At 41.6% G+C, this 12,628-nt stretch overlaps 1 protein-coding gene across 1 annotated transcript in view; it reads right to left on the bottom strand.

Moving 5' to 3' along the window:
- Nucleotides 1-2,881: 2,881 nt before the first annotated feature.
- LARGE1 (LARGE xylosyl- and glucuronyltransferase 1) overlaps nucleotides 2,882-12,628 on the bottom strand; it is a 277,613-nt gene continuing 267,866 nt past the window's right edge. Inside the window, exon 15 of the mRNA XM_033058741.2 lies at nucleotides 2,882-12,155. Coding sequence (XP_032914632.1) covers nucleotides 11,958-12,155 — 198 coding nt within the window. The 3' untranslated portion in view covers nucleotides 2,882-11,957. The remainder of the gene's footprint in view (nucleotides 12,156-12,628) is intronic.

Genomic DNA, 12,628 nt, shown 5'->3' with positions numbered 1-12,628 from the left:
CTGATTATTGAAAAGCGGCTGCTATTTACACAGTTAATGCCAGCCACTTCCTGCACCTGCTCAATCATTCATTTCCCAGTGCAAGCCAGCTTTGCCTTGCTGCAAAGTCAGGGAATTTAAGGGAGCTACACCTGCAGGTTTTCTTTTTCTCTGCAATGATTGCAGAGTTCAGTTTATAAAACTCCCACTTGTACATTTCTAGTCCTGCATCTTCTTTTTCTGTGAATTCTTTTCCCAACCACTTATATGTATATATGCTTTTCCAAGTATTTCTATTTCTGATAATGAATCCAAAGCCCTCTTTTTCTAACTCCTGTTGGACTCGCAGCCTATTCGTGTACTACAAACAAAAAAATCCATTTCATTCTGCAATTGTCTAAAAACATCCAAAAATTCAGCTAGCTTCCCCACTTGCACTAGTTTTTCTTCATATTCTATCTAGTCTTTGAGAGAGGCTCCATATTCTACATCCAGAGATATCCAATTTTTTAATGATGTCCCTATGAATGCAAATTCTGCATTATCATCCCCAGCAAACACATATTTATAGTTGAATCTACTTTGAATTCTGGTTTAAAAGAAGACGAAAACAAGCCACAAAGAATTATGCAGCCAAGCTTTCTTCCCATTCTTGCCCCCATCTCCTTTCTTGATAATGGAGTTCTGAAGAGAGGCTGCAGACCACCAAGTAGAAAGGAAGCAGGGAGAGAGCTGTAGCCCCGTGGTTCTGCTTATAAGTGCTTAAGGATACACCAGCTGTAAGTTACATTAGGGGAGGGGCAGTTGCAGCTCTGAGCACCTGAAAAACCCATCAGCAAGGGCTGTGTAATATAAAAGTGAAAGCTTCTGGTTTTTGGTTAGGTTTTTTCCTCTTATCAAGAGAAGGACTCCTATATAATGTAAAATCCATGCTGCTACACAGCAGATAAAGCCTTTGCAACACTAACCTGTTAGATGGATTTGCTGCCATGGTGGTGGTGAGCTGTCATCCATCGTAGAGCATCCATCTGCTTGTTGTCATACTTACACAGGAAGTGAATAAACTGCCCCCATCTGCCAAAGTTTTGTCTTTGGTTAAAGAGAGACAGCAGCAGGAAGAAGGTCAAGGTCAAGTAAAGCAGATAAATGTGATTAGCTCTGAGCAGACGATGACTCACCTGTCTTCAGTGGGAGCAGCCTTGTACTAATGTGCCTGATTGAACCAGGGTTGGAGGAATAAACCAACTTAAAGGGAATGGCAATGCAAAAATTAAAACTTAATAAAAAACTTAAAGTTGAAAGCAAAACAGCTCATGACCTCTCTTTTTGTTCCCATCTGAAGAAACAACACTATGTTCTAAAAATCAGCGCATGTCAATTTAGACACTGGATAGGAATTGAGAGGATTATTTCACAATTTTATTGCACAATTGAAAATTAACCCGTTTGTTTGTTTGTTTTTTAGATATTTACAAGCCATTTACTTTTCACACACAATCTAAACAGCATTTTCCCCAATAAAATTGTCACCTAGAAAACTCACACACGGACTGAAGTATATGTGTAAATTAAGTGGCTTGTGTTAAATGCAAATTGCCTCAGTCAGGAGGGGGAGGTGCTTGGGAGATGGGCCAGCAGAAGGAAAGAAGACACATTTTTCTTTTCTCTTTTCTGAAACATTGCTTTAAAATCTCTCCCCAAGCTGGGGAGAGAAACAAGAGTTGAAGCAGAAGGAGAGCCAGTCAGGCAATACATTGGGAAATTCAAGGTGCTGAATTGGAGAGTCAAAACTTCAGTACCACAAGCCTTGCAAGAAAATGACAAGCCTTGTTTCATGCACAGCTCACCCTAAAGGTCATAGCATTCCAGTTTTCCCCTGGAGAATGCAGAATCACCTTGGCCATAAGAGAAAAAGAATGAGGTTTGAGCCTTAAGAAGAAATACACATGAAAAACCGTTGTTGGGGTTTTTAAATACTTTCTCACAGTTTCTTACCTGCACTCTTGGAAATGTGCTGGCTGACATACTGCAACAAACCTGGCACCCCACCAATGCTGGGGGTAGTATTTTAACCAACATCATGAAGCCCATGGGTTTGGGCTGAAAATGAGTGCTTTCCTGGATGTTAGCACAAGCTGTCACAACATGCAGCACAGTCTCTGGAGTCCACAAATCACACCCCTCCTGTGGCTGATCCACCCACACCTTTTCCATCACATGGATTGTTGTTCTCAAGTTTGTCAGCTAATATTGAGTATAAGGCCTTGTAGCACTTACTGCTTAGTTTCCAGGGGATTTTGACACCTGCAATCTTAAATGAGTAGGTGGTAGCTCTAAAACTGATGCTCACCACCAGCACTGTAACCTTTTCTGCTACTCACAGAGCAAGGGGTGATGTGGTGCTGAAGGAACTAAAATGCCCTCTTCTGAGTCCTGCTCACTCCACTGACTCTCAAAGGAAACAAAGGGGACTGAAAGGGATGTCAATCACCAAAAAAGGCTGCCCAAGGAAGTGTCACCATCACTGAAGGTATTTAAAAGATGAGTAGATATGGCACTTAGGGACATGGCTTGGTGATGGACTTGGCAGTGTAAAGTTTATGGTTGCATTTGATCGTAGATGTCTCTTCCAACCCAAAAGATTCCATGACTCTGTGACCAATGCCCACACATGGGTCTCAGACAGTTGCCAAGTTGCATGGGCTGAATCAGGACTGAATGGCTCCAGCTGGGCACCTAAGAACTAAGGATTCTGGCACTATGAGATTAATTTGGTATTCAGATCATTTTGGTGCTACCTTTAATCATGTTTTGGATACCCTAGGGAGTCTTATTTTTGCATTAATGGCATTAGAGGCCTAAGTCATCTCCCTTTCCCGATTTTTTTCCTGTTTTTAAAAATTTTAACATGTTCTTGATAGTTTAAGGGAACCAGCAATGGAGAGGTGTGTTTTCTTTATGTAACCTGATCTCAGCACTGTGGAAGTTGTTCCTATTGTCTTTAAAATGCCTGTCAACACCAACCTAAGGTGGATATAAACATGGATTTAGAGCTGCAGCAGATGGAAATATGGAGAAAAGGTGGAAAACACAAGAATGAGCTGGCTGAAGAAGGATCCTGAAATTGAACCCTACAGAAATAGGAGGACATTTGTAAATATTAGAAACCTGTGCTAAAATTCCTGGCTTGAGTAGTTTACTAATGCTCATAGTGCTTCTGATTCCAACCCCACAGGACTATTTACAATTACTCTCTTCCTCTCAAAACAGTATTTTCCTGAAAGATCTATGGATGTAGTAGACAGAAGAGTTTGAATAAAATGAGTATGTTAAAAATAAACCAAAACATAGTGAACCTGTTTTTACAGCTTCAAAATGATGAATTTTTTATCAAGTGTAGCTTGAAGATTAAAATTGAAGAAAACCCCTGCAAAATAAATTTGTGTGGAGGCTCAGGTGCCGTGTGAGAAACACTGCTCCAGTCATGAACTCATGCAGTGGTCTGGTATTAGCCAGTAGACTTTCTTACTTACTGGAAGAGACACCACTAAGGTAGAAATAAAACCTGTGATAGCACAAACTAATAAAAAAATCCCCCAGGCCACAGGAAAGACTTTCCCTGCACTAACATGGAGCACAAGTCAACAACCCCTCAGTTCTGTTCTTTTCCACAACACTGTAATGTTTTCAAGTCTGACAGATGCAGAAGAAAGCCGCAACATATTAAAATAAATAGAATAGAATCACAATGTCCCAGGTTGGAAAGGACCCACAAGGATCACCGAGTCCAACTTCTGGCCCTGCACAGAACCATCTCAAAGAGTCACACCATGTGCCCAAGAGCCTTATTGAAGTGCTTCTCGAACTCTGTCAGGCTTGGTGCTGTGACCAGTTCCCTGAGGAGCTGTTCCAGTGCCCAAACACCCTTTGGGTGAAGAACCTTTTTCTGATATCCAACCAAAACCTTCCCTGACACAACTTCAGGCCATTTTCCCAGGTTCTGTCACTGGTGACAGAGAGATCAGTGCCTGCCCTTCCTCTTCCCCTTGTGAGGAAGTTGCAGACTACAGTGAGGTCTCCCCTCAAGTTCCTTCTTCTCCAGGCCGAAAAAGCCAAATTATCTTAGATATACCTCCTATGGCTTCCCCTCTAAACCCTTCAGCTTAATTCTGGATGATCTCTAAGACCTTTAGATCCTTATTATACTGTGGCACCCAGAACTTCCCACCCGCACTCGAGGTGAGGCTGCCCCAGAGCAGGACAGTCCCTCTCTTGCCCAGCTGGCCACGCTGTGCCTGATGCCCCCCAGGACAGAGGTGACTCTCCTGGCTGCCAGGGCACTGCTGACTCATATTCAACTGTGAATATAAATATCTATATTGAACAACACGAATAAAAAAATACTTTGCAAACTTTTAATGTCACTTGTGAAAATGGAAATGAAAGCAATAGAATTTAGAAAAGATTTGTGTCTTGGGTGATCTGATTCAGAGAGTTGTTTTTAGTACATTCCTTTGTTTTGCTCTATGAAGTGTAAACAGAAAGATGATGATAGTGCCTGTATTCTCTGCATTTATGACAGAATCTGGTAGGTTAACTTGGTGGATATTTTATATTGATGACTCTCTTTGAATGTTAATCCCTGTGGGTCCTTACTCAATTTTTTTTTTGTTTGTTTGTTTTTTCTTTTAATTGCCTTTGCTGTTCTTTGAATAAGCCTTAACAGTGAAAAATACAAGAAGTAAACTCTCTGTGAGCCATTTCAGTCCGTATGGAAATATTAATTGATGGACAGAAAGCATAATTTTGCTTATCTGTCTATTCTTTTATCAACACAGCAGAAGCTTACTGACTGGCCTGAACACTGAGTCTGAGGTCAGCTGGATTAATTGGTGCTAATATATGTAATTAGTAAACACTGAGGAAGGTGTCAAGGGAAAATACAGACATCTCTTGTTCTCATTGGAGATACACACATTCTCTGTTCTCTGGACCAGCAAACTGTGGAGTCCTATTTTTTCCTCACCCCAAGGGGCCTCTGTCACTCACAGCAAGTGTACATCTAAAATGCAGCAAAGTCTATCATCAGAATAACAGATTTCATACTGAACCCACTACTGTCATCTAAAAACAGTCACAAGCTGTGGTGCCCCTTCTTTCCTGCTGCTAGTGGTTAGGTCTGACTGGATGAAGAGTTCACTGATCAATCTGCATTAGACAGTTCTTCCTTCCCTTATAACATCACTGGAGAGCACTGCTGCAACAAGAGTTCCACAGGCAGATCAAAAGAAGAAATTCTATGAACCTCACTAACTCCAGCTTTGCCCCAACCATTGACCTCTGTGCTGACAATTTAAGAAAGGCTGGATAGTCAAGACTCCTACTGTTATCCAGCTGCTATTACCTTTTTCCTTTTTTTCCTTTTCCTTAAGAGCACCAAAGGATCAGTGTGGGAATCCAAAGAATTGAAACAAATTAAGTATCTTTGAGCTGAGAATGGCTTAATCTTGATGTTTTCAAGAATTTTACAATCCATAGAATTTACTGCAGTGGGCCACATCGGCCAGTGTTTGTTAAGAAATGCCACAAATGCAGAATGGGATTAGTCCAGCCCACACATCCTATGAACAGATCTTCTGAGGGACTTCAAAATGCTTATGTCTTCCTCATTCCTCTGGAAATCTGGCTATTTATAACAAACCCATCATCCCCCCACCTGCAATTATTTGCTTCATTTTTCTTTGCTTACCTCACAGACTGTTGATAGCCTTTAGAGTGGTCCCAGTGATGCAGACATGCTTGGACAGAGCTGGGATTCATCACTCTTGCAAGTTCAGCTGTTAACATTTGTGGCTGGGGGTGAGTGCCACAAGGCCTCTGAATGTGTGATTTCCATCAGCTCCACAGGATCCCCTCCACACGAGAAAAGCCTGTAGAACAGAACTGCAGGTGTTCTGCTCTGAAAGCCTGAGAGCATGGGGGATAATTGATTTTCCTAAATCACAGCTTATACCTATCCTTTGGGAGAAAAAAAGGTTTGTCTTTGCTCAAAATTAAGACTGCTATCATATTATGTTCTCTAACTTCCATGCGTCATGATATAATGGTTAACGCTGAAAATTCACACTTCTGTTGCCTCACAATTATGTTGCCATAATACTCAGAAATAGGCTAAGTTTGGCTTGAATTACCTAGCCTAATGTGTTTGGGGACCTCTTCTTGAACATATCTGGTAGGGGTAGGGTGTCTAAATCCCTGGTCAGAGAATTACCCTCAGGTCAGAACCATTTCTTTTGGAACGAAATCTTGTGTCTTGTGGCAATGGTCCATGGAGTTCTCAAATGTATTCTTTGTTATCTGTGCAGTGACTTCCACAAATTCATATTGCAGAGGTTTAAGACATTTTAACCCTGCAGAAATAATAATGTGCTGGGAGCAAGGAAGCTGCTCTTATCATATGAGGAGAAACTACACAGAATGACTGAACAGATACTAAACTCAGCCTGGGCTTCGGATTGTTTCCATCCTGAACCCTCAATGAGCTAACACTTCCACTGGAGTATCCACTAACACGTCTGAACAAATATGTTCATATGACTGACCACGTAAATAAATATCTGGCTGGCTTACTAATTCTACTCTGTAAACAAACCTCAAATCCCATGTAGGGGTAGGAGGAAAATGTTCCAGCCAACTGACGTGTACATGGCTCTTTTTGAAGTTCTCAAGGACTTTGTGTTCTGTTTTGGGAATATATAACTACTCATAAAACCAAATTCTTATAAAAGCAAGATTTTTCTAAATTCAGGTTTGTAAGCATTTCCTGAGCCATAATGTGCTGTGCACAGCCAGCAGCTTTTCCAAGCAATTTTATATTGTGAAACCAAGTAACAATCATCAAATAATCCCCAACATACCTAAGCGTTTGGAGGTAAACACACCATCTAAATGTACATTATTAATCACTACTGTAAAAATGACTTCACTGAGCTATCAATGCTTCTGTATTTTCAATACTGCAGTGGAAATACCTGATTATTGGCTGGCATTGTCTGCTAGTGACTTATTTGTTCCAGTCTCACCTAGTGGAGTTGCAGAAACTTAGCTGGTTTTTTTCCCTAATACTGAAATATGTTTTGAGCTAACAATGATACATTCTCTTTCTAGCACTCCCACCACTGAATGTGTTAGACCTGGTTGAAGTTCATAAATAATGACACTCACCCCACTTGCTGAGCTTGCTGTGTTCTGCTGCTGCTGCCCTGAAACCTGAGGAACACCCATACAGTATCTGGCAGAGCAGGAAGGAATGTCCTGAGCAATGCCTAAGAGTAATATCTCTGCTGATTTGCCAGGACTCCCAGTGCTTCTGGCCATTAATCTTTCTCAGCTGAAAACAGATGGGGCTATTAGGCAGGCTGGAGTAACGGGGGAACTGGCAAGACAGAAGGAAATGCATTATCTTCTGGGTAGAACTGCACATAAAAATGAGAACATTAAAAATGTATTTTTCATATTTAATTGGACGATGTATGATTATACCTACCAGAAAATAATGTGCAATGTGCTTTGTGCAGGGCATTTATAAAACTGCTCAGCTGTGCTAGGGCCTTATTTACCCCTGTGGAGAGAAAGAGCAGCTACAATTCTGATGAGGTTTTTGTGCTTTTCCCTCTAACACAGGGCTTACTCTGCTGCAACAGCTCCTGCAAATAACACTACAAAGTGCCTCTGCTTGTTGCAGTAAAAGGGAAATGCAGCTTCTGATTTACCAACAAACCACATGAAGCCAACCAGGTAAAAAACCAGTGCTTTAGAAGTAATGGGAGCATATGTCATATTCAGTCTAACGAAGGCGATGGAACTGCAGATAGAGCTGCTAATTCCTTTATGCCATGGTATCCAAAATAATGATTACAAATAGAAAACTAATAGCAAATTATAAAATGGGACCAGATTGTTTACACAGGAAACTAGCAAAGCTGGAAGGAATTACTACAACTAGGACTTGGGGAAAAACCTGATGGATACTAAGAACTGTCCTGGAAAAACGGAGACTTTTTCTATGTCTGCCAGATAGGCAAGTGGTAGATGATCCTTAGCTAGAAAATGATAGGATGGAAACTACAGCCAAACTTTTGAAGGTGTATGTAAATATGTGTGTGTGTGTGTTTGTTACATGTACCTCTATAGATAGATATATCTCCTCTGACAACAAAGAAAAATCATGGAAACATATCAGAAGGGTATGATAAGGTGTCAAATAAGTGTTTTGCCTGAAACTTGGACTTGCAGAGCTTGTTAAATCACAGAGAGAAGCATGAAAACAAAAATAGGAGGACTGGGTGCCAGGCAGCAGGTTATTATTTGGAATAGTAATTATGTCTGAAAGTGGTGAGATGTCAAAAGATCCTGGAAAATATAAAGTTCCAGCTTTGGAACTTGAAAAGTTTGCAATGATTCCCAAATGTCAATGTTTCGTAGTGGAGAGGCGAAAGGGAGACACAGAACAAAACATGTCAAGATAAGAGCCCAATTTCTGATACTTTATTTCTGATCCCCTAATTAGGAAAAGATGAGCATTTAGGAAGGTTAAAGAGGAAAATGCCCTCAAAACCTAGTAGGGTGACATTCAAGGTAAATTTAAAAACAAAAACATTTTTTTTCCTTTTTAAAGAGTCAATGACTCTAAATAAAAAGACTAGAAAAATTGAAATCCTCAGATTAAAATAGAAAGGGTTGATAGACAGCCACGGAGTATCGTACCCCTTGGATGAATGGAATACAAAGACTAGGAAATGTTGAAATGAATAAATGGGAAATTTTAGAAGTTATTCAGGCCAAACACGAAACCTTCAGGGAATGGAAAGCTGAAAGGAAGCTATGTCATACTTCAGATGGAGTTTGAGGAAGCTAAGAAGGAATCTGAAGAGCAAACAGTCGGAAGTTAAAACTGAAAATGAACATTTGCTCAGTACACCAAAAGCAGAAAGTGGAGATAACGGGCAGGCCATCCCAAACAAGTAGAAGTAACAATTAAAGACAATAAGGACATTGCCAAGAATCTAAATGATTTATTTGCATCAGTCTTCACTGAGAGGGTGCTGGAGTGGTATCTAAATGAGACTCACACTTTCCAAATATCAAAGATAAGGAGAGGTCATAGATTGAAGACTTAAGACAGAAGTTGGTGGAACAAATCAATAAATCAAAGCCATTAAGTCACCAGGTTTATCTGCTATTTCTGGAAGATTTCAGGAGAAAACTAAGAACTAAGTAACAAAGTTCCTAGCAAATACTTACTACAGCAGAGGACTGGAAGATAGGCAGTGTCATAACTGAGTTGGGAATTTTTTTTGTTTGGTGGTAGATTTTTCATGGTGTTGGAGGAGCCCTGACAGTTGCAGACAGATATGTAATCCTAACTTGCCATCAGGTAAATTGTTTGAAATGTGCTAAAAACCCTGAAGACCCACACATCTCAAATTATGAAGCACAGAGACAAACATGACAGGACTGATACAAGTCAGTACAGTGTCTATAAGGACAAAAAAAAGGACTCTTTGTATACCTACTACCAATCTCTGAGCTGGTTACACCAGCCAGCACACACACCTAAGCTTACCCAGGAGGTCCCAAGACTCACTGTGCAGTCAGGCAAGTAGCAAATCATTACCTCCTTGCTCCCCCATCCTTCACCACTGAGAAGAGAATAATGAGAAGAAATGCTGATAATGGTACAGCCAAATGTATAGGTTATGCTGCTCTAGGGCAATCCAGTCCATCCTTGGGCAAAGCTGTAAAGCCAAGGAGAACTGTACACCTGGAAATGAAGATTTTTAATACATATGGAATATAATGGTGGCCACACTGAAGCTCTGACTGGAAATTTCATGTAGGTACAATGAGTGTTAGCCTCTCTTAGGTCCGCTTTTGGGATCTTTCTGCACACTGGCTAATCAGCAGTCTCTGTGCTGCAGGGTTCTTCTCCTTCTCAATCAGCACAGTGACCTGTGCCTTTAATGATAATACAGAACTTGGGGAGTTCAGACTAATATTTTCTTAAAGAACGTATCTTAGCCAGAACTGAGCACTAATTTCACTTCTTCCCAGCTCTCTCCAGCTTTTTATGTAAATCTTTACATAAAGCCATTAAGAACAGAAAAAACAGCTCTTTGGAAAATTATGCAGTGATATATTCTTATGCAGCCAACACTCCCAGGGGAAAAAGCGAAAACTACACACAGCCTCCTGCCCCTTTTTATTTCTTGTCAAAGATATTGCCTTTTTTGGCTTTTCTTATATATACACAGAATGATGAACTGATATTTGTAGTTTAAATGTCTGGTTTAACTGCGTGGTTTCCACCATAACAGAAATCTCTCACAAAATGTCAGGTTAGAAATAAAATCAAGCTCTAGAGGGATGAAGTGGGGAGGAAAGTAGAAGGTCCAGTGGCTGAAAAAGAAAATGTTAAAACGTGAGCAGAACGCAATGTGGATCCATTTCCCAGCTCAGGCAGTGGTATTGGTACATGTAGTTGTTTGGGGCTTGGGGTAGGGAGACAGACACATTTCTCACTGAGTTGTTTCTCTTTCTCTATTAACATTGCAACAGAAATTACAAATAGCCCTGCAAGGGGTAGTGCACCTCATCTCTTCCTCCCATGTAAACACAACATTAATACTGAAGATAGAGAAAATGGCAAAAAGTCCAGTGTCTTGTTTTCTGCATTTTGCTTGTTAGGTTCCTGTTTGCCCTCCAGCAAACTCCTGTGTGTACCGATGTTGTGAACTGGACCCGTCCACGTTCAAGCAAACACTCACTCAGATTCCTAACACATTCTTTCCTCCCCGTCCAATGGGGAGTTTATTCCTAACAGTTCTGCTCCTTTTAATTATAAACTCCTTTAACGAAGTAGTTCTGAGACCTTGCAGCAGGCAGCAGGAGAGCACCAAGGCTACTAGTTGCCTTTTTACTAGTTTAAATTCACAGTTCAGCAAAGAAGTCCACTTAAAGCCTAAGGCCCAGTGCCTTCACAGATGGGCAGCACTGAAATGAGCCTACAAATCAGTATTCCCCTGGTACAATGTGCCTTATAGGTAAAATCCAATTCTTGCCTAAGAAAGATAAAGGGTTAGAGCTGGGCCCTTTATCTTATCAGACACATGTGAACAAGTTGCTCTGATGAAAACAGATCTTAAACTGAAAAGTTTTGTTTACATTCTGGCAGAGCCACTGATCTTCTTTACTGGACCACCAAAACGGAAGATGGCAAAGAAACACAAGGGAGATATTTCCTTGGCAAGGAAAGGAGCAGCATTTAGGACTGGGGCATAGACAGGGTGGGATATAGGGGATTTTCCAGATAAAACAATTAATTTGAGAAAAAAAGACCAACCAATATCATGTCTACAACTGAACCAGTAACACATCTTCTCAGGAGTGCAGTATTGTATAAGTGTCCCCTGTGTTTTCAAGGCTAATTCAGACCTTTGGCTCATCCTGCATTGACAAGGTCATCCATGTTAACAGGGCCCCTGTGAAAGTTCACAGGTGAAAGTTCCCTTTTAGAGTAGTGCAGATTTGAAATTCACAGGACAGCGATCCGAAGATCTTCCTTTACAGATAAAAAGCATGTCAAATTATTAAATAGTAACATGAAATCCTATATTCTGAAGGTCTGTCTGTGCTCTGCAGCCAAGAGAGCGGAGTGCAATCCCAGCCCCTGCCCAGTCCCCTCTTTTGGTGGCCTGGAGGGCGCCGGGCTGGCCCCACTCGCAGACACCTCACGGATGCTAAAGCCGACAGGCCTGGGCTAGCCGGGGAAGGGATGGATGAGCGTAGTCCGGAGACTTCAAATTTCTACTGTTAGAACTGCCAGGTATGATATAAAAACAGGAAGGATTTCTCAGTTTGAGGACCAGGCCCAAACGCTGAGCAGCTCTTGGCCGGTGTCCCTGCTGGGCTCCGTGGTGCTAGCTGTTGTTCTCTGCCGTGAGATACTTGAGGGCCGCGAAGCCGTAGTGGCGCGACATGTCCTGCTGGAACTCCTCCTTGAGCGTCTTGAGGCAGATGCGGTATTGCTTGTTGGAGCGGAACTTGGTGATGTCGAAGCTGGGCGCGTGCGGCATGTGGATCATGTAGGCGTTGGGCAGCACCGTGAACTCGTACTCCTGCGGGACAGAGGCACCGTGAAGGGGATCCCGGCCTCCTGCAAGGCACCCTCCCTCCCGCCCCCTGTGCTCCATCGGCTAACAGCGCAGTTTGTGTCCCAGCAACAACACACCTGGCACAGATCTCAAATAAGCCTTTTTTTTTTTTTTCCAAGCAGCTTTTTCTTAGTTTTTTGAAAGATGTACTTTCTCTTTTTGTAAAATCATGGAATTTTTTGGGTTGGGAGGCACCTGTAAAGACAATCTAGACCAACCTCCCTGCAATGAACAGGGACATCTTCAACTAGGTCAGGTTGCCAGAGCCCCATCCAACCTGACCTTGCATGTTTCCAGGGATAGGCCATCCACCTCCCCTCGGGATAATCTTCCCCAGTGTTTTACCTCTCTCATGGTAAAAATACCCCAACTATTTTAGAACATTCTACTCCATGTAAGCCAAATAATGGGGAAATAGTACAAAAGGCAAACCTGAA

The sequence above is a fragment of the Catharus ustulatus genome, chromosome 4, assembly GCF_009819885.2.
Source record: "Catharus ustulatus isolate bCatUst1 chromosome 4, bCatUst1.pri.v2, whole genome shotgun sequence".
Classification (NCBI taxonomy): Eukaryota; Metazoa; Chordata; class Aves; order Passeriformes; family Turdidae; genus Catharus; species Catharus ustulatus.
Note: the sequence above shows the minus strand (reverse complement) of the source record. Positions and strands in the feature narration are given on the sequence as shown.